The sequence below is a fragment of the Ailuropoda melanoleuca genome, chromosome 12 (genome assembly GCF_002007445.2).
Source record: "Ailuropoda melanoleuca isolate Jingjing chromosome 12, ASM200744v2, whole genome shotgun sequence".
NCBI classification, from domain to species: domain Eukaryota; kingdom Metazoa; phylum Chordata; class Mammalia; order Carnivora; family Ursidae; genus Ailuropoda; species Ailuropoda melanoleuca.
In genome coordinates, this window is record NC_048229.1 from 25,475,716 (window position 1) to 25,497,841 (window position 22,126).

Genomic DNA, 22,126 nt, shown 5'->3' on the forward strand with positions numbered 1-22,126 from the left:
GTGAGAAGACCCTCCACCAGCCCTCGTAACTTAATAACTTGAAAACTCATCATGATGTGATAAAAGAAAATGGTGAATGGTTGCAAGGGTATAGAACAATCTTTTTGCAAAAGAAGATTCAGCAAGTGTCAGTAAGTCAGGTGAAAATTCTTACAAAGAATATTTTTGTTACATAGGAAAGAAGTTTTGCCTTTCTTTGGTGGTGGTCATGGAATGGAAAACCTTAGTTTTGACACCCTGACAAAAAAATTGTGACTGGCAGTTGTACTCCAGACAGGCAATCTGTTCCCAAGTTTTTCTAGAAGTGTTTACATACAGTATCTTCACCACGTGGGATGTGTCAATACAGAGCGTGGTAGAAAATTTTCAAGGTGTGCTTATATTGATTCATCCACAGAGCTGATGTAATTGGTAATGTATTTACCTCATAATTTACAAAATACTGTCATGTATATCATTTGATCTTTTAAGGAATGCTGCAATGTACCTAGTGAGCATATTTATTCTATTTTTACAGGCAAAGCAAACTTGAAACTCCCAAGCTGTGGGTTGATCTGACCTAGGTTGTAAGTGATGAAGTAGGAACTGAAGCCAGGTTTTGTTTTATTTTGAGATTTCATGAGATATTTATTTCATATCTTGATGTTTGACCCTGGTTTTCTTTATTCCTGCCACTTCCTCTCTGAAGAAAAGGTGCAGTGCTATACTGCCTTCAGCCATCTTCCCCAGCACTGTTTCACGTGAAATCAGACAAGGACACCTACAGTATTAGAGGTTCAGAAAGCTTTCTTAGGGTGAAGTATGATAGCCACTTCTCTTAGATTAGAGATTAGGATTAGAGTATGACTTTTTGAGACTAATTCAGGGAAGTGTATTTTTGCTAAACACTTATAAGTGTTCTTGTAGATCGTGAAATGGTTACTGATTAAGGAGAATTTTTTTGTAGTTTCCTGTGGTTGTTTGAGGGATTGGGGTTTCTTATTTCCCTTTTCTTTCCTTTAAAAAAAATCCTATTTGAGAACTTTCTTGGGCTGTGCCATCATTAGCACAGCCAACTTCACCTAAAATCCTAATTCTATGCCGAACACACTTCATTCTTTAAAGGTATGAGCCCTAAATTGCATAAAAATCTCTTGAATACCATATTGCTTTAATGTTGAAAGCTCTCCATCACTGCCTTGACTGGTGGTCAAATGCAGAGACACATGGTAGCCAGTTGCACCTGAAGTCCCAGAATCTGATTCCTTGCCTGGTAGGGTGAGTTGTTGCTGTTGTTATTCACTGCCCTGCTTTTACTCATCAGCCATTTTTGAGGTTGATCTACAATGTGTGGCCCAGAGTCATGAAATTAAAAGCAAATATGACTCATCAGAACCTGATAGCCAAACGAGTGTTAGCTGCATGGCCTCTCTTCATTTCCAAAGTTCTTGATGAAATAGCCCTCTTTGGCAGGCCCTATTTTCTCATGACAGTCTACTCTTCAACCCACTGCAAATTGGTTTCCGATCCTGCCATCACTCCCACAGAGAAGCAGGATGTCAGTGCATCTTATTGATGGTGAGGCTGCTTAGTCTTGATGCCTTGATTTAAAGTGCTGTCCGCTGGGTTGTTCTTTGAAGTTACTATTTATTTCTCTTTGTAATTAGTAAATATCTTACAGGAGAAATTTTGAGACTATGCAAGTACAGATCTTCCTTGACTTATGATGAGGTTTTGCCCTGATAAACCTATCATAAATTGAAAATATCGTAATGTGAAAGTGCATTTAATATGCTTTACCTAGTGAATGTCATAGCTTAGCGTATTCTATCTTAAAAGTGCTCAGAATACTTACACTTGCCTACAGTTGGGCAAAATTATCTAATACAAAGCCTATTTTAAAATTGTGTGCAATATCTCATGTGATTTATTGAATACCATACTGAAAGTGAAAAACAGAATGACTGTATGGATATATAAGGGTTCTCAAGTGTATTGGTTGTTTATCCTGTGATTGCAAGGCTGAAAGGGAGCTGGGGCTCGCTGCCACTCGCTGCCACTGCCCAGTATCATGACAGAGTGTTGTACCACATATCATTAGCTGGGGAAAAGATAAAAATTCAAAATTTGAAGTACAGTTTCTACTGAATGCATGTTGCTTTTGTAAAGTCACTGTAAAGTCAAAATATCCTAAGTTGAACCATCATAAGTCTGGGACCATCTGTATCCAGTTTCTCCTCAGACTTTCACCCACTAAATTTTAGCATTTTGCAAGTGGATCTTGCCTACAGCCATTGTGACACTGTGGTATTGTAATCGTGAATTTTTTTAAAAAAAGATTTATTTATTTGACAGAGAGAGAGACAGCCAGCGAGAGAGGGAACACAAGCAGGGGGAGTGGGAGAGGAAGAAGCAGGCTCCCAGCGGAGGAGCCTGATGTGGGGCTCAATCCCATAATGCTGGGATCACGCCCTGAGCTGAAGGCAGATGCTTAACGACTGAGCCACCCAGGCGCCCCTGTAATGGTGAATTTTTATTTCCCTCATTCTTTCTACATTTAGTAATTAGATTTCTCCTGTGAGGAAATTACCCTCCCTATTTACTTATTCAGTAATTTATTTACATCAGTGTGAATTCATGGATATTTATTTTATTCTATGGGCTGTAATTAAATACTGTTTGTTGTTCACATTCTTCCAGCTTTGGCCATTGGGATCTCTTTCAGTTTGACTCCTGGACCTTTCAACAAGTTGCCATCCTTTCCTGAACACTTCTAACTTGCTACACCCTCCTTCATTTCTCTCCCTTCCCCTCCGGGAATATCCTGTATGACTTTTTGATGAATTCTACCTCCCGTCTTGTGAAATCTGCTTCTTTCCCCAGGGCCATCAGTTTACTTAGGCCCCTGTCAATCTCAGTCATTTCATTTCTCCCCTTTACCATTTTTACTAAATCTACATTCTACCCCAGATTGCGATTCATTGAATACATTTTTTTCAGTTGTCTTCTCTCTGTTTTTTAAACTTTAATACATCTATTTATTTTTTTAAAGATTTTGTTTTTTTATTTGAGAGAGAGCATGAGTCAGGGGGAGAGGCAAAGGGAAAGGGAGAAGCAGGCTCATTGCCAAGCAAGGAGCCTGACGTGGGGCTCGATTCCAGGACCCCGGGATCATGACCTGAGCTGAAGGCAGATGCTTCACCGACTGAGCCACCCAGGCACCCCTTAATACATCTACTTTAGAAGGAAAATTTTAAATCACCTCAAACAAAGGGTTTTACCCAGGCCATAATCAGATTTCCCTGATCGCTGCTAAGATTAGTCTTTTTACAGTTAGCTTATTTTAATCCAGATCTAAACATGGTCTACAAATTGCATTTGGTTGTGTGATCTCTTGAGTCTTAATCTAAAGAAGTCTCCTCTTTTTTTAATGCCTTGTGCAACCCCAAGGATAATGTAGAGATACACCTCTCTCCTCTCCCCACCCAATTCCTAATATATCTAACGGGTTTGGTACTCTTATATTCTGGTATAATTTTTAATTTGAAAGCACTGATTTTTAAAACTTATTTACATTGTGGTAAAAAGCCCCACATAACATAGTATTTGCCATCTCAAACGTTTTCAGGTGTGCAGTTCAGTAGTATTAATTATAGTCACATTATTGTTCAGCAGATCCCCAGGACTTTATCATCTTGCAAAACTAAAACTCTATACCCATTAAGCAGTAACTCCACATTTCTTCCTTTCCCCAGCCCTGGTGACCCTCATTCTAGTACCCTTTTTTCCGTTAAAGCTCTGTGTGATTATGCAAATAATATTGGAAGAAACTGTTCCAGTTGTCCTGTGGGATGTCCTCTATTCTAAACCTGTTTGGTTCCTGTGGTGTCCTTAAGCTTGTTCCTCTCTCTGTGTTTTCTATAAATGGAAGTTAGTATATCAGAGACTTAGATTCCTCTTCAACTTTGGCAAGAGTACATTTTAGGTAGTTTTGTGTGCTTGACCAACATGATACGGTGTTGGCTCTTCCCAGGGGCCCAGCCTTTTTAAGTCATTCTCCAAGCCACTGCACCAGTCACAATGACGTTTCAAAGCGTTCACCATCTCTGGATTATACATAGGCCAGCTGCTTTAGTTCCTTCTTCATTACCTCTTCTAGATTTCTCTACATTCCTCCATCACTCCAGTTTGGTCTTCAGACACTTGAATTAAGAGGTGGTGGAGACTCCATGAGGGGTCTGGGTGTGGAACATTTGTTGAGAACCCTGGGCCAGGGCTTCAGATTTCTTGAGGAGCCTTAACTAGAGAAAGTCAAGGAGCACGACTTGACTAATTTTGTTCTTACGCTTCTTTCATGCCAAAACTGGAATCAGTGATAACATGGGATAGTTGACTCTGCCTGTCACCCCTGAACTACTTGGAACATATGGAAGATGTACAAGCCACTGCCTCCATATCTTAAAAACTTGACCTGACCGAGATGCTACATACCTCAGCCTGTTATTTTGGCTTTCACCTTGCTGCTATTCTAGTGGGCTCCCAAGGATAATGCTTTGCTGCTTCCCTGCTTTTCCCACCCAATTCCTAACATCTGACAGGGCACTGCTCTTTTTTTTTCAGGTTAATTTTTTTAAATTTAGAAATACTCATGTTTTAAGCGGTTTTTTTGTGATTATGCAAGTAATATATATTCTTTGACGATTAGAAAATAACATATTTTTCTTTGAATATTTGTATTTCCCTCTCCCAGATACACTTGCTACTAAAAGGGATATAAAATTGTCCAAATATTTTTCCTATGCATAGATCTATATAGATTTTTATGTAAAAATATGTTTATGAGATAGAATTTTACCATTGGCACTGTTTTGAAGGGTGTAATTTTTATTCTAATATAGCATGGATATCTTTCCAGATCCATATTTATGCCCCTAGCTTTTGTTTTTCAGGACTGCCTAGTACTTGTTTACATAAATGTGTCCTGATTTATTATCTAGCACTAGCCTTCTATGGTTGTAAACTGAGGTTGCTTTTATCTTTTATGTGTATATTACTGCTATCATTACACTTCCCTGTTATCTCTTAGGCCTTAGCATTTCCCTTAGCAATTTGCTTTAATGTCTTTGCATATAGTCATGTTTCCTAAGAAGAAATTTCCAGCAGCAGAATTTCTGGGCCAAGAGGTATGTGTATCTCAAAGGTTTTAGAAACCTTCCTCCCCTCATCCCAGCAAAGTCTTAAAGTTGTGATTTTTTTTCTCTAAGGAACAACTAAACTACTCAACTCTCTCTCACTTTTCTCCTTGAAGAATTTGCTCTATGAACCCACCTAATAACAGGATTGAAGTCAGACCTGGAAAGAGTCACAGGCAAAGTTCGTTAGAACCCTAATTTTTTTTTTTTAAAGATTTTGTTTATTTATTCGACAGAGATAGAGACAGCCAGCAAGAGAGGGAACACAAGCAGGGGGAGTGGGAGAGGAAGAAGCAGGCTCATAGCCGAGGAGCCGAGGAGCCTGATGTGGGGCTCGATCCCATAATACTGGGATCATACCCTGAGCCGAAGGCAGACGCTCAACCGCTGTGCCACCCAGGCGCCCCAGAACCCTAATTTTAACATAGTTTTATTAGGTTTACTTCCCTCACTAAACAAATAATAGTAAGCATATTAAGGAAAATTCTGGAAAGTGAAGAAGGCTAATACATTTCTTAATAGTCCCAGAATCTCAACAAGTATAAACCCAGGAATGTAGCTATGTTTACAGGTAGAAGAGCTCTTGGCAGAGAAGGGAGAGTGTGGGCTTTGGAGTAAGGCTGTCCTGAGGTCAAATCTTAGTCCCTTCTTGGAGCCTGATTGATTAAACTTTGTTTCTGTCGAAAGGCCTGGAGCTCATCTGCATAAAAGAGCCTAATAGTGCCTGCTACATAGTAGGTACTCAGTTACCAGTAGCTGCTATTACAGAATATTTAATTTTCATGTATTTTTATTTACTTCTTAAGACTTTCTTAATGACAGCAAAGTACAGAATTGTAAACCAGATTTTATCATACTTTAGTATTCTCTATACAAGTAAGTTTTTCTGTGTGTAAGGGTTTCTCATATACATGTTGCAAATCTGAAATTCTTTTTCTCATTTAGTAATCACATTTTATTTTTTTTTTTAATTTTTATTTTTTTTATTTTTTTTTTAAAGATTTTATTTATTTATTCGACAGAGATAGAGATAGTGAGAGAGGGAACACAAGCAGGGGGAGTGGGAGAGGAAGAAGCAGGCTCATAATGGAGGAGCCTGATGTGGGGCTCGATCCCATAACGCCGGGATCACGCCCTGAGCCGAAGGCAGATTCTTAACCGCTGTGCCACCCAGGCGCCCCTAGTAATCACATTTTAAAATGACTAATTATATAAAGGTTTGATTAACAAAGCATAAGCATTGTATTTATAGTTTTCTTAGGATAGATTTCCAAAAAGTGATATTACTAGATGAGATGTAGTATAAACATTTCTATGGCTCTTGAAAGATCCTGATAAATTTCTTTCTGGAGGGGCCATGCCATTTGTAGCAAAGGGAGGTACAGGGGTGTGAAACAGGTGACAAACCATCCTTCCTCCTGAGTCAGTAACAAGTGTTGCTAATCACTTATGCTCTCTGGGTCCACTGCACTGGAAGAATCTTTCCCAACACAGCACTCTGGGCAGACAAAACAAACTGAGCAAAGTTTGTACATGCAAAGAAATGTGTTTGCCATGCCTGGTATAAATAAGCATTTGAACAACTTTACCAGCAATGGGTGGGTAACTCATTTAAAACAAACCAACGAAAGTTTGCCTATTTGGTAAGCCAAAAAAGTGGTTCTTTGCTTACTAATGAATTTTTCCACATATGCTTTTAAATTTCTTTGTGAACAATCTAGGCCCTTTGCCTATTTAGTTAGTGTGTCTTCATGCCTTTTCTTATTGATTTGCCCGAACTCACTTTACTTTTAAAAAAGTTTTTTATTTAAATTCAGTTTAGTTAACATACAGTGTATTATTAGTTTCAGGGGTAAAATTTAGTGATTCACCAGTTGTATATAATACCCAGCTTAATGGCCATCACCCAGTTACCCTATCCCACCTCTCCTCCAGCAACCTTCAGTTTGTTTCCTAGAGTTAAAGAGTCTCTTATGGTTTGCCTCCCTCTCTGTGTTTCTTTTATTTTTCCTTACCTTCCCCTATATTCATCTTTTTGTTTCTTAAATTCCGCATGAATGAAATCATATGGTATTTTTCTTTCTCTGACTGACTTATTTCACTTAGCACAACATCCTCTAGTTCTTTTTTTTTTTTAAGATTTTATTTATTTATTTGACAGAGATAGAGACAGACAGCCAGTGAGAGAGGGAACAGAAGCAGGGGGAGCGGGAGAGGAAGAAGCAGGCTCACAGCGGAGGAGCCTGATGGGGGGCTCGATCCCAGAACGCTGGGATCACACCCTGAGCCAAAGGCAGACGCTTAACCACTGTGCCACCCAGGCGCCCCCACCCTCTAGTTCTATCGATGTTGTTGCAAATGGAAAGCTTTCATTCCTTCTGATGGCTGAGTAACATTCCATTATATATATATATATATATATATATATATATATATGCCTCATCTTCTTTATCTGTTATCTGTTGAACGGACATCTGGGCTCTTTCCATGGTTTTTAAAGTAGGCATTTCTGAAGGATTAATGTTTTTATATTTAAAGTAATACTTGGCTCATTAAAGACAACTCCTATTTTATGGAAAGGCAGAGGTCTCTTCCCTTTGCCCCCACAATGCCCCATACACCATGAACACCATTTTCTTATAATTTAAAAATAATTACTAGATTCATGAAAGTAGTTGCCTCTGGGGAGTAATGGGGAAAGATCTGGTTTTCACAGTCTGTCTGCCTTTTCACTTTTCTACCCACGTGACTGTATTACCTCTTATAAGGTGTTTATGGTTTTCATAGAGCTGTGATCACTCTGCGTGCAGTAGTGCAGATCTTATCTTACACCCTACACCCTGCTATCTCGCCTCCTTGTCTGTTAGCACCTCGTTAACAGCTGCTCCAGAGCTTTCCATGTGGAGCCCCACATGGAAGTTCTGATTTTTCATAGTTGTAAATGACACTGTCGTGAACATGTTGGTGCTTAAATGTTTTTCCAAATTTAGGATTCTTTCCCTCAGATAGGTTTTGCCAAAAGGGAATCACTGGGTCAGGATGGGTGGGATTGTTTTAAAGTTCTTGATACATACATCCAAGCCCCTTTGAAAACATCACACCAGTTTGCACTGCTGCCTATAACGTGATGGTGTGTGTTCCACACATCCTTGTTGGCATTATGTATTAACAGCATTTTTCTCCTTTGGCAATTTAATAGGGGAAAGGGCATCTAATTTTAATTGCATTTATTTAGTTAAGGAGGTTGAACATTTCCCTCTAAGTTTGTTAAGCAATATTTTCCTCTCTTGGCATAATATTTGTGGCCTCACTACGTTTCTATCAATTTAAATAATCTATTTATATAATAAATATATTAATTCTTTCTCTTCGTTTTGGCCATATTTTGCCCAAATTGTTTGACATTTTCTTTGAATTATTTCTTGACAAGATTTCATTTTTTATATAGTTCAATCCTTCCGTGTTCCAAGCCTACAAAATCTAAACTTCTCTAAACAGTGTTTTCATTATTTTATTTTCAAATCTATTTTAACTACTCTTCAATTGACTTTGATGTATTGTGTGAAGTAATCAAAATTACCCATTCTTAATTGCTCCAACATCAATTATTATTAAATGATTCATAGTCATATTATTGTATAGTGTAGGATCTATTATCTGGACCATCTACTCATTTCATTGACTTGTCCTATTTGATTTTACATCTATATTCTTCTTAACTTTTATAGCCTTGAGTTTTCTGCCATTGTACCTTTAAAAAGTATATTTATATGTATGCATATTTATATGAAAAATATATAATTGTTATTCTTCTGGATGAAAATTTATGTTTTTCAATTAAGTCTCTTGATGATTAGTGATGTGAACTTATAAATAAATTAGAGGAAAAAAACATTGTTACATTTAATCTTAGCATCCAGGAACATACTGTCCTTTCAATCAAAGTTTATAGTTTACTTCTCATCAGGTCACAAGTTTTCCTTCGTTATTCCTACATACTGTTGCAGTTGTGGATTTCCTTGTGTAGGGTTTTTCTTTTTTCTCTTAGAGTTCTCGTAAAAAAAGCCAGCATTCCAGGAATGGGGTTACTTCAGTGTTGCTCCACTGCATGCATTCAAGCCAACCAAACCCCAGACTTCCAGAAGCAGTTGGGGGCCACAGATGCTTCTGAAATGTTGATGTAAGCTGGGGACCCTTTCTCCGGGAAATCAAGAGAAGCCTAGCAGTGTGTGTGGGTATGTGTGTGGGTGTGTACCCACACACATACTTATGAATACCTCAGTGGGTCAGCCATGCCCCCACCTTAGTTTCAAATCTCTCCTCCCACTGACACTCCCAGTTGGGAAGCTCTGGGTTCAGTGCTGGTGCCCAGGCCATCAGGTCTCCTACAGGTGGGATCTTGAAGGAGGAAAGAAGTACAGGACCTACTGACATGGCATCTGGCTCACTTTAGCTTCTCAGGTAAAATGTTAGGCTTGGAATAAAGAGAAGAAGACACCTGAGCTGCAAAGAATCTCCACTATGATGTGTACCTGAGGGAGCCAGGTGGGCAGGATGGGGAAATTCATGAAGAGGAAGGGGGTTAATCCTCAACAAAGGACCTCTTGTTACAAGATCTTTGATTTTTCATGAGATGCTGGAATGCTCAGTTTTTATGTGATGTCACCCAATATTTTAATGGAGGCAACTAATTAAAAAAAAAAAACCCACAGGACCATGAAACATTTGTGGGCTATGTCTGGTCCTATTTTGAGATAGCAGAATCACTACGGGACAGATCCTCCGTTGGTTTCTAATCCTTATGCCTTGACTAGGTAGGGATTTAGAGTGAATAGATTGGGAGGGGCAGTCTCCCACAGGTAGAAATTGGTGGTATCATAACCAAATCCAAGTCAGGCCAATGTGACTCCGAAGCCATGCTATTACCTAGCCCATGTTTACCTAGCACTGTTTCTCAGTGTGTGGTCCCTGGACCAGCAGCATCCCATTACCTGGTGTAGTAGACTAGTGACGGCCCACAGAGATCAGGTCCTAATCCATGGAACTTTAAATTACCTTGTTTGGAAAAGGGGGCTTTTCAGATGTGATCAAGGAATTTGAGATGAAGAGATTATCTGGGTGGGCCCTAATGCCACTAACATATCCTTATAAGGAAGCAGAATGAGATCTCTCTCTCTCTCTCTCACACACACACACACACACACACAAGTTTAAGACTAGAACGATTCAGCCACAAAACACCAGCAGCTGAAGAGGCAAGGAAGGATCGTTCCCTAGAGCCTCCAGATTACGGCCCTGCTGACATCTTGATTTTGACCCAGTGATACTGATTTCACGTTTCTGACCTCCAGAACTGTGAAAGAAGAAATTTCTGTTGTTTTAAGCCACCAGGTTTGTGGCAATTTGTTAAAGGAGTCACAGGAAATGAATACATCTAGGAACATCTTAGAAATTCTCAGGCTCCTACTGAACCAGAGATTCTGGGAGTGGGGCCCAGCACCCTGTTTTAATAAGCCCTCCAGGGGGTTCTGTTGAAAGCTAAAGTTCCAAAAACACTGGCTTAAGGCAAGGGTTGAAAAACAGGTACCAGGCATTTTGTGCAAATGGGTTAATCGGGCCTGTGGCAGAACCGGAGGTGAGCTTGACCTGAAGGCATTCTGTATTTGCATGAAGTGCTTGACAACCCCATAGGCATATGAGCTCTTTAACCTTATCCTGAACCAGTATTTCTCAAAGTTCAGTGTACAATAAAGAGAAAGGTTATAAGCAAAACAAGGTGGTATGTGCAACAAAGGAAAAGATGGTGAATAGGCAGAGGGAGTGCCATATGGGAGGGCTAATTTTAGACTGGGTGGTCCAAGAAAAGCTTTCCGAAGAGATGGCCTTATGAGAAGTCAACCAAGGAACATTGGGGAGGACAGGATTCTGGACAGAGGGAACAGCATGAGCAAAGGTCCTGAAGTCAAAGAAGAGCTTAATGTTGGGAGGAAGTGGTGGGAAAGCAGTGTTGTCACAACCCGCTGGAGGAATCAAATGTGTCCTATGTGACTCTGCTTGGAGAGGAATCCTGAAAATTTGTGTCTGGCTTCCTCCAGACTTCACCCCACGCACCTCTTTGCTGGTTTTGCTTTGTATCCCTTTGCTGTAACTCTTAGCCATGAGTATGACTATACGCTGAGTCCTTTGTGTCCTCTTACTGAGTCACCAAACTTGGGGGTGGTTTTGGGGACCCCCGAGGCACATCCCCATGACAAATGTACAATATGATGTCTCAGACCTCTTAGGGTAAATGAAATCTGAAGGTTCCATGTGCATAGTATTTTTTATTAAGAACTGCTGGACGTTAGTTGCCACAAAGTTCTTCCTCACCCTCACTGTCGGTGTAGGATTTCTCCCTGGTATGGATCCTCTGATGTACTTTAAGGGATGAATCACAACTAAAGGCTTTTAGACATTCCTTACACTCATAGGGTGTCTTGATGCTGTGGGTCCGCTGGTGCTTGGTCAGGGAGGAGCAGTACCTGAAGACGTCCCCACACTCCTTACACGTATAGGGGCTCTCCCCAGTGTGAGTTTTCTGATGGAGGCTGAGGGAGGAGCTGTAGCTGAAAGTCTTCTCACAGTTGCTGCATTTGTAGGGTTTCTCTCCTGTGTGGGTTTTCCGGTGCTCGATGAGGGAGGACCTGTACCAGAAGGGTTTCCTACAGTCGGGGCACTTATAGGGGTTCTCACCTGTATGAGTTCTCTGGTGGAGATTAAGGGATGAGGCCCAGCTAAAGGCCTTTCCACATTCATTGCATCCATAAGGTTTCTCCCCACTATGGACCCTCCGGTGTTGGCTGAAGAATGACTGATCACTAAAGGCCTTCCCACACTCATTACATTGATAGGGTTTCTCACCCATGTGAATTCACTGATGGGAGATGAGGGCTGAGTGTTTGCTGAAGCCTTTCCCACATTCATTACAGAGAAATGGTTTCTTGCCACTGTGGATGATCTGGTGCTCCCTGAGGGAGGAGCTCTGCCTGAAAGCTTTGTCACAGTCCTCACACTTGTAAGGTTTCTCTCCAGAATGAATTCTTTGATGCTGAATAAGGTTTGCCCTCTGGCTGAAGGCCCTCGCACACTCACTGCATTCGTAGGGTCTCTCCCCTGTGTGGATCCGCCAGTGTTGAGTAAGGAAGGATTTGGAACTGAAGGCTCTCCCACATTCAGGACATCCGTAGCCCTTCTTCTCTGTGAAGCTGCTCAGAGATTTCACCAGGACTAGCATCTCGGGGAGGCTGTCCTCTTTGCAGGCCTTTATGAAGTTCATGTTCCAAAGTCCTTTCTTTTGGGGTGACTTTTCAGAGATGTTATGCTTTGAAGGTGTCCTGTTGTCAGGCCCAGTGCCCCAGTCTGAAATAAAGTTTTCAAAACTGCAAATTCCTGTAAGATGTGAGAAAGAACACTGAAAATAAGATGGCTGCTCCATTGCCCATTGTGACTATTAGTCTTACTTATCAGCCCGACCATGTTCTAGTCCCCAGTGATTTCAATCAAATACAAATCTGTTGGTTAGTATTTATAATCACTTTAGGTAAAGGAAATTATCCATGATCATGTAGGTGGGCCTTACCCAATCAGCTAAAGGCCTGAAGAGCAAAAACTCGTAGAAAGAAAATTCTGTCTTACAACTGCAGCATCAGCTTCTGACTGTTTCCAGCCTGCTGGGCAGCCCCACACATTTTGGACACACCAGCCCCACAAACACATGAGTCATTTCTTAAAGTAAATCCCTCAATATATATAGTTTATTGGTTCTGTTTCTCTGGAGAATTCTGACAGATGTACCAGCTCTCTAGTGAGGCTGGATATCTGGGTCCAGGCTGGGTAAAGGGGGAAGCATGCACAGATTATAAGATCGGGGAAAGCAGGGTTGACCCACAGAGGAAAGAAACATGTCAAGGATGAATCTCGCTCCTCTGGGAAGATGAGATCTTGGAAAGGGCCGACCAGGATACCGGGGCCTCAGAAGCCCACGTGGGCCGAAGTGAGCCCTCACTACCTCACAGCCTGGTCTCAGGAGCTGTATCACATGCACATTCAATTTTAGGCAGTTGCTGTTCTTCAGTGGGTCATGGAACTAAGTCAGGTTCCCACCTTTGGTACTACTGACATTTTGGGCCAGGTAATTCTCTCTTGTGAGGACTCTCCTGGGTGTTGTAGGGTGCTCAGCAGTACCCCTGGCCACTTCCTCTCTGCACCAACAGCACCCTCTCAGCTGTGACAACCAAAAAAAAAAAAAATCTTCAGACATTGCTACATGTCACCTCAGGGTAAAACCACTCCAGGTTGAGACCACTGCTTTAGTGGGTTGTGAAAAGAAGTTTTAAAAAACGAAATAGAATGGAGTAACAGAGTGCACTGTGTATAATAAGGACAAGTATCATTTTATAGAATTTTTGTTTCAATTATATCAGATGGATACACAGCATGTGCAGTGGGCTGGGAAGTAAAATGTACCTTTTACCAGGGTTGTGGGAGAAACAAGTTTGAAGAACACAGACACAGGGGCAGTCAATTCTATCACAGGGATTGTGGGAGACAGAGCCAGAGGGAGAAGCAGAGAGGGGCAGAGGCAGAGAAATAAACAGGGCTTTAAACTGAACTGAGGTCTACAGTACGCTCTCTGTGGGCACCCTTCAAGGGGACCCTCTGACTGGGCCCTTGTTGACCCTCATCTCGGCTCTCCTCTTCCCCTCCCCCACATACCCCAGCCATACGCCAACATATAATGAGCGTTCAGCGGGTGTCAGCTACCAAGAATGGGTAACCCAAGTGTGGCCAATTAAAAAGCTCGACCCCCTGGCCTCTAATTGGCTTAAGAAAGAGAATAGACGTGGTCAATGCAACTTCTGTTAGAACTTCAGGGAAAGAAGGCTTCCACCCTGCTGGGACCACTGAGTGTCACTGAAGCCTGTTGCTGCTAGAAGCGGAAGGGGCCAGCCTGGGAGTGGAGCCAAGAGAGGAGAAGAGAACTGAGAAACAGAGTGGGAGCCTATAGAGGACCAAAAAGACTAAGGCCAGGAAGTAACACTTGAGCTCCTGGATCCAGCCATGCCTGAAGCCTGCATCACCCTTAACTTTATCATTATGTTCATCCAGAGAGGTGGACACTTCAGGGGAAGGAGGTTGGGAGGGCCCTCAGAGACACTGAATGGCTGAGCCCCATCCCAACATGGTGCTGACATTCCTGACACCCCCTCGCTTCTATGCAGTGAGGTGGGATCTGAGTTCACTGCCCTTACCCAGTGAGACCAGGTTCCTGTAGTTCTCCAGCATGACATCCCAGTACAGGGCCTTCTGGCCAGGACTCAGCTGCCCCCACTCCTCCTGGGAGAAGTCTACCACCACATCCTGGAATGCAATCAGCTCCTGGAATGACGAGGCCACGGCATGACTAGTCCTTCACATGGCCATAGGGAAAGGGGTCTGGGGTTGGGAGGGGAGTCAAAAAAGGAAAGAGTGGGTCAGGTTGGGTTCAGGACTCACCACAGCATGGCTGAGGCTGCATGTGGTGGTCCAACAACTAGAAGAGCCCACAGACTCATGGAGTCTGGCATCCCTGTGGGGTTCTACACGAAACTGCAAAGCATTCAGTGTGACAAAGATTTACAGGGTCCGACTTATGCCCGGCACCTTTCTAGGCACTGGGGATACAGACCAAAACCCTGCCCTGGTGAATCCCACATTCTGGTCAGGCTTAAACAATAAACCAGCAAAACAGAGCATGTTAGATGGTGCTAAGTTCTACAGAGAAAAACAGGCAGGGAGGGACAAGAGTGATGGGAGATTAGGTGCCAGCTAGAGCGGTCAGGAAGGACTACAGGAGAGCGACCCTGGACAAAGACCTGAGGGAGGGGAAGAGGTGTGTGCACCACATGGCTCCTGGAAGATGTCAGTATTTATTGGCACTGCCGCTATTTTAAAACGTGGATATCTGTACAAAAATCCAAATGATCAGTCTTGAAAAACAGGAAACTTTTACATTGCAAAGCCTGGATTCCTGCAATGACAACAGGCTGGAGCCAGGTCACAGTGGCCCCTTTAGATGGGCTGTGTTTCCACTATGACATAGTAGGACACCCACCTCCCCACCTCTGGGATCTCAAACTCAAGAGCCTATGGGGGCTAGCCAGGTAATGGGAATGAATGAAGTGGGCTTCCCGAATGCTTCTACTTTCTAGAAACGCATGGCCCTCCTTCATCTTGCTTCCATCTCTCCCTTTTCTGATGGAAGTAATTCTCTGCTGACACAGGATTCATTTGCTGGGGACCACCAGGGAGGGTAGAGACGGCGGCAAACTGGAAATCCCTCTGTCCAAAGGGGACGCCCTTACTCAGCCCAGCTAACAGCTGTCATGGAACACTGGCCTAGTGTTGCTACCCTGAATGTGGCCCTCTGACCCTGCTTGGTGCACTCACGGATCTCCCACAGCACTTACCACCCCTGAATGACCAGGCTGGTGTGTTTGTTGGGTGTCTCCCACATCATTCCTGGTCTCCATATAAGCAGGGACCTCATCAGTCTCAACGGGACTGCTTCCCGGTGCCTACAGGGTGCCCCCCACACAGGAGGCCCACAGATATCTGCTGACGAACAAGTGAAGCACACCCAGCATCACCACTACTGCACCAGGTCCATGTGCTCCGCACACAACCAGGAGCGATGGCCTGCCTTTCAGAACCCAATGGCCCTTCCAGGGAAGACCAGCAAAGACCAACCTACCTGGGGCCTTGCAGTCACAAACCCGGGAACCATGCCCTCCTCTTCAGAGAACCTCTCCTGGTGGAGGCCTGAGACACAAGCTGGGGGAGGAGGAAAGAGTGGTGAGAGAGGAGGCCCAGCTGGGCCATCATACCATGGCCTCCTGTGGGACCTGGAATGACCGCATCCCTGGGGTTGCAGGAATGGGTTAAGTTTCTGCAGCCTGATCCAAGCTGAGAACTCAAACTCTGGAAACAAGGTACCTGGGTTTGAATCCCATCTATGACCCACTAACTGTATGACTTTGGACAAGTTCTAGGACCTCTCTCTGAGACTCAGTTTCCTTATTTGAGAAATGGGGATAAGAATAGGATCTACCTGTAGGACATGGTGAGCATGAGTTCGTTACTGTGGCGGATGGTGTTACTGCCCCCAGCTCTTCACGCTCCCTGCAGCTACACTCTTGGCCATGTATCACTGCGGTGACCTGTCACCTGAACTGTAGTGCCCTTCCCCACCTCTCGACATCAGGTCTGGCCTTGTAACTTATGTCAACCAGCGGTGGCCCTCACCTGCTCACCACCTCACTGCCCTGAAGTTCCTCCAGCATCCCAAGCTTGTTCCTGCTCTAGGGCCTTTGTCCTCGACCTTCCCTCTGCCTACACAACACTCTTCCTCCCACTTCTCCTCCAGGTTATTCTCACCATTCAGGGCTGAGCATAGACCTCCGTCCTCAAGAGGGTGTTTCTAACTGCCCAAACTCAATGAGTAGACCTAGCCCTAAGTCCACTCTGCCCCTAAGACTCTGTCCTAGTCTTTCCTTCAGAGCGTTTATCAGTGCCTGGCATTATTTTATTGCTGTTTCTCACTAGAACGTAAGTTCCATCACAACCCACACCATCCAGGAACAAGACTTCACAGGCATCCCTACAAATCTCACACACAAGGGACAATGACACCTACAGATGAACACACAGCCACGAAGGCTCACTACAGTGTGACCACGTGGTTTAGATACGCTGTCATACTTATGCCCGAGCACAACCACACACACACGTGGGTGCCTGGTAACCCTCTCCACAGGGACATCCAGTATTGCATACTGACACGTATCACAACAGCCACACAAAACCGCCCACCACGTAAGCCCCTCCCACACAAAATCAGAGACATAAACCAAACTCCATCACACAGAGTCACAAAAGTCACACAGGCCTACATTCCCCCTCACACAAAAGCCCCCCACTCAATCCCACACAAACCCATAAAACGACAAACTACAATCTACCCTCGCCACACACAGATCTGCATTCAGTCAGTCACACAGACCCAGGCAGGAGTACAAACTCACACTCACGCACCAAGCCCTGTCAACACTCAACAGGCTCACCCAGCCTCGTGCAGGCAGGGACAGTCCTAGACAAAACCACACACACACCCTGAGAGACAACTTCAGACACTCACGAAATCCCATCTGAACTCTGACAACAAACGTTCCTCGGCAACGCCCCGCACTTGCACGCGCACACACACCGCCCTCACTCCACTCACAGGGCACCAGTCGCTCGCCCCAGGCGCATCCGCACGGGAACACGCGGCGACGCCTCACCACGCGGACTTCGCGGGATCACAGACACACCCGACACCACACGCCCTCATCACACACACACTCGCACCGAGTCACTGATCACAAAGTCACACTCAAGAAAGGACACACGCACAGACCTACGCGCGCTCGCCCGCCACGCGCACCACGCGTGCACGCGCGCTCCACACCCGCGATGCTTGGATCCCCCCGACGCAGCCCGGCCGGAAGCGGAAGCGCTCTCGGCCGGGCGCAGAGCACTCTGGGAGTTGTGGTCCAGAGAGCGGCGCGCAGGCGTTACGTCCCTGTGGCGCAGGAGCTTCATCCTCGGCGGGATAAACTCCCCTCGTCTGAGAGGTACAAACTAGCGCTGCAGAGCTGATACTCCCTGTCTCCGAAGTGAGACCCCTCGTCTGGGAGGTACGATCCAGCACTGCAGAGCTGATACCCCTTGTCTCCGAAGTGAGAAGCAATACTCCGCCAATGTTAGGGGACCGGAAGGCAATAGGAGGGGAAAGGACGTAGCTGCTGAAAGAGGCGGCTTGGGAAGGTCTTCTTCAAAGCGATGACATGTGAAGCGAGTCTCAAGCACGTGCAGCGGCAGCAACGCTCCAGTTTGGGGAAAGGTATTCCAGGCTGAGGAAAGAGCAAGCGCAAAAGGCCCTGAGGCAGAGAGAAGACTGATGTGTTTGAAGAACTGAGGTAACGCCAGCATAGCTCACTATGAAAGATGCAGGGGAGCGTGCAGAGGAGGAGGCTGGAGAGCCCGAGGCAGTGAAAGGGCACTGAAGGGCTGCAGCAGGGGGATGGCGCGGCCTGATTTATACTTTCACAGGAACCCATGGCTTCTGGGTGGAGGGTGAGTTTCGGAAGGTAAGAGTGAAGGCAGGGAGATGAGTGAGGAGACCGTTGCAGTAGTCCAGACAGGGATGATGGTGCGCTGGGTGAGGATGGTGGCCATGGGCTTGGTGTGAAGTGCGTGGGTTTCAAAACACACTGAGGGACATATAGGATGTGGAGTGTAGTGGGAAGAGTTAGGGGTAAGAGAGAAGTCAGTACGCCTGCTGGGTTTCTGCCCGAGTGCCACTAAGTGGGGCGGAAACTGGGGAAGGCGCAAGTATGGAGGAGGAATAGAGAGCTGCGTGTAGATGTGTTAAATTTGACGTACTTGCTACGTATTCACTCAATGTGGTTTAACATCAATGTATTCGTTCACTAACCAATTATTTTTTGAGTTTCTATTAAGCACAGACACAGTGCGTGGTCTTGGGGCAACTGCGTGCTGGAGAGGGCTAGCACATCACACAGGAGTTCATTTTAAATGTTCAGAAATGTTGCATATCTGTTGTTAGGCTGTGGACTCCTAGTTTGACATCAGCTGTGGTGAGATTATTTACTCCATGGCAGTTAGCAAATGCTACAATATTGTTTTCCAGAGAGCTGGCTTTGCAGCACAGCATTGGATAATAGCAACAAGCACATGTAATCTCTACCTTCATTCACCTTTCATTCTAGTGGGGGATAGATCTGTAAACGACTAAACAGTTCATTGAAACTGCAATGCGTATTTTGGAGAAATGGGAGTTCAGAGAGTATAGACAGAAAATGACTAGGTTGGCCAGCAGGGCTGATCAGGAATTGTTACTTGAGCTGTGATCTGAAGGCTGAGCAGCACGCTTCAACAGGGGAGATCAAGATGTGTTTTATTGACAGGGTGTCATAGTTTGATTGGAAGTGTCTTTTTCTTTCTTAGTGGAATGTAAAATAAGAGACTATCTTCCAGTCAGTGGTGGTTTGGATTCAACTGCACTTATTAATTTGATTAGGGAAAGGTTGTCTGAACTGGGTTTGTGGAGCCCAAAGAGGCCGTGCAGGTGTGGCACAAGTAAGTGTGGAAAAGGGGATAAGAAACCGTTAAGTGCTAAGAGGTCCTAGCCCTCTGACTCCAACTAACACCACGGCAGCTCTGGCTTTTGTTTTTTGTTGTTCTGCGTCACATTTGCTTGTTCAGAGAAATGCATATTGATCACCTAGTGTGTGCCAAACAGTATGCTACACACACGGGAGATAGTATTGAAGAAAACAGAGCTCCACTGTCATGGAGGTTACATTTGGAGGGAGGGGGATGGGATTTGAGGCAGAACAAACAAACTGAATAATCTAGGTAACTGCAGAGGGTGATAAATGCACGTAAATAATAAAACAAATTGAGGGCATTGAGAGGGACCAGGAGGTGACATGCTTTGGATGGGAGGGTTGTGGAGGATCCTTCTGAGGAGGTGACATTGGAGCTGAGACCTCAAGGATTATAGGGACCTGGCCACCCAGGGACCCAGGGAATTCACCAGCACCTGGATGTTTTCTGTCTTGCTGAGTAGATCTCGGGTGGTTATGGGAGTGACATCCCATCACCTTTGCTATATTCTTTTGGCTAAAAATACATCACAGGTTTCTTCCACACTGGGAGAAGTGGATTATATAAGGATGTGATTCATTGGTGATCCCCTTAGGGTGTGTCTGCCACACCCAAATGATTCCTAAAGATTTGTCTAATCTAACTGGCTCATCACATGCCCCTTTTGTCTTTTTGGACAATTTGTCTCTCCCAAGGGTAATGCATTTGATCAAGAGGATGGTATTCTCAAGTAGAAGAGGACTCTTCAGTTCTCAAGGATATGTTGGTAGCACAGCAACTGTCTCCTAAAACCTCCCCACAGATGTCTTAACGAAGTAAGGGTTTGTCGTTGCTTTTTAAAGATGTATTTATTTATTTTTAGAGAGGTGGAGGCAGAGGGAGAAGGAGAGAGAATCTTAAGCAGGCTCCATGCCCAGCATGGAGTCCAATGTGGGGTTTGATATCATGACCCTGAGATCACGACCTAAGCCGAAATCAAGAGTCAGACACTTAACCGATTGCACCACCCAGGTGCCCCAAGGTTTTTAAAGTCATAGAGAAATACAGCCTAATTTCTATCATTCAAAAATGATAGAAGCACCCTGAGTGCTTCTGGAGTAAAAAATATCAATTCTTTCCCTACCTTCTTAAGTTTGGGTAAATTACCAAATCTATCTGAATTTTATTTTCCTTATTTGCAAAATGAAGAGAATTACAACCACATCACAGAAGTGTTTCGAACGTTAGAGATAATGTATATAGAAGTGGCTAGTAAAGATGGTCTGGGAACAGAGGAAGAACTGGAAGCATGATAATAGGATGGAATAAAAAGATAGATGGTGGCTCAAAAGAGTGGATGTGGAGGAATGATTAAAAATTAGGAACTGTTCTAAAAAAATAAATTTAAAAAAATTTAAAAAAACAGGAACTGTTCTTCCCTTCTTTCTAGAGTTTAATGTGGATGCATGGCAACCCAGCTGGAAACAATATTTCCCAGCCTCCTTTGCAGGTCACGACAGCCATGTGACTAAGCACTAGCCAATGGGGTTTTAGCAGAAGTGACTTGTACAACTTCCGGTTTACATCTTGAAAGTATGTTTCTTGCCCTCTGTTTCCTCTATGTCCCTTCCTGAAGCTGGATTGTGAATGAGGTGCTGGTGAGCCATTTCCCACCCTGTGGATAAAGAGAACTTAAGGAATGTTAGAGCAACAAGATAGGAAGAACCTGGTCTCAGGATGACTTTGTGGCACAGAGACACCAGGATCACCCTCAGGCACAGATGTTTACACGAAAGAGAACTAAACCTTCTGTATTTTTTTTTATTTTTTTAATTTTATTTTATTATATTGTGTTAATCACCATACAGTACATCCCCAGATTCCGATGCAAAGTTTGATGCTTCATTAGTTGCGTATAACACCCAGTGCACCATGCAATACGTGCCCTCCCTACTACCCATCACCAGGCTATCCCCTTCCCCCACCCCCTCCCCTCTGAAGTCCTCAGTTTGCCTCTCACAGTCCATAGTCTCTCATGTTTCATTCCCCCCTCTGATTACCCCCCTTTTCTTTATCCCTTTCTTCCCCTACCGATCCTCCTAGTTCTTATGTTCCATAGATGAGAGAAATCATATGATAATTGTCTTTCTCTGCTTGACTTATTTCACTTAGCATTATCTCCTCCAGTGCCGTCCATGTTGCAGCAAATGTTGAGAATTCGTTCTTTCTGATAGCTGAGTAATATTCCATTGTATATATGGACCACAGCTTCTTAATCCAGTCATCTGTTGAAGGGCATCTCGGCTCCTTCCATGATTTGGCTATTGTGGACAATGCAGCTATGAACATTGGGGTGCATATGGCCCTTCTCTTTACTACGTCTGTATCTTTGGGGTAAACACCCAGTAGTGCAATGGCTGGGTCATAGGGTAGTTCAATTTTTAACTTTTTAAGGGACCTCCACACTGTTTTCCAGAGTGGCTGTACCAACTTGCATTCCCACCAACAATGTAGGAGGGATCCCCTTTCTCCACATCCTCTCCAACAATTGTTGTTTCTTGCCTTGTCTATCTTTGCCATTCTAACTGGCGTAAGGTGGTATCTCAGTGTGGTTTTGATTTGAATTTCCCTGATGGCTAATGATTTTGAACATTTTTTCATGTGTCTGTTAGCCATTTGTATGTCTTCATTGGAAAAGTGTCTGTTCATATCTTCTGCCCATTTTA

General features: G+C 44.0%; 3 protein-coding genes across 3 annotated transcripts in view; 1 reads left to right on the forward strand and 2 right to left on the reverse strand.

Moving 5' to 3' along the window:
* Window positions 1-10,602: 10,602 nt before the first annotated feature.
* Window positions 10,603-17,726, reverse strand: LOC100467175 (zinc finger protein 2-like). Its single transcript, XM_034639548.1, has 4 exons — window positions 17,647-17,726; window positions 15,943-16,022; window positions 14,462-14,588; window positions 10,603-12,599 (listed from the first exon to the last, which is right to left on the reverse strand). Exons 2-4 carry the CDS (start codon window positions 15,973-15,975, stop codon window positions 12,082-12,084), a joined length of 678 nt encoding a protein of 225 aa, XP_034495439.1. The 5' UTR covers window positions 15,976-16,022; window positions 17,647-17,726; the 3' UTR covers window positions 10,603-12,081.
* Window positions 11,515-12,075, reverse strand: LOC117795130 (zinc finger protein 391-like). Its single transcript, XM_034638062.1, has one exon. It carries the CDS (start codon window positions 12,073-12,075, stop codon window positions 11,515-11,517), a length of 561 nt encoding a protein of 186 aa, XP_034493953.1.
* A 67-nt stretch (window positions 17,727-17,793) lies between the features above and the next one.
* The window catches only part of LOC100468180 (olfactory receptor 10A7), a 44,902-nt gene continuing 40,569 nt past the window's right edge, over window positions 17,794-22,126 (forward strand). Inside the window, exon 1 of the mRNA XM_034639537.1 lies at window positions 17,794-18,208. The gene's annotated coding sequence lies outside the window, so the exon portion shown is untranslated. The remainder of the gene's footprint in view (window positions 18,209-22,126) is intronic.

Coding starts and splice junctions, on each gene's coding strand:
- LOC100467175 (XM_034639548.1), bottom strand. CDS start 15,975: ATGGTTCCCGGGTTTGTGACTGCAAGGCCCCAG. Junction 14,589..15,942: donor TTGTGACTGCAAGGCCCCAG/GTAGGTTGGTCT, acceptor TCGTCATTCCAG/GAGCTGATTGCATTCCAGGA. Junction 12,600..14,461: donor CAGGAACCTGGTCTCACTGG/GTAAGGGCAGTG, acceptor CACATCTTACAG/GAATTTGCAGTTTTGAAAAC.
- LOC117795130 (XM_034638062.1), bottom strand. CDS start 12,075: ATGGGTGAGAAACCCTATCAATGTAATGAGTGTGGGAAGGCCTTTAGT.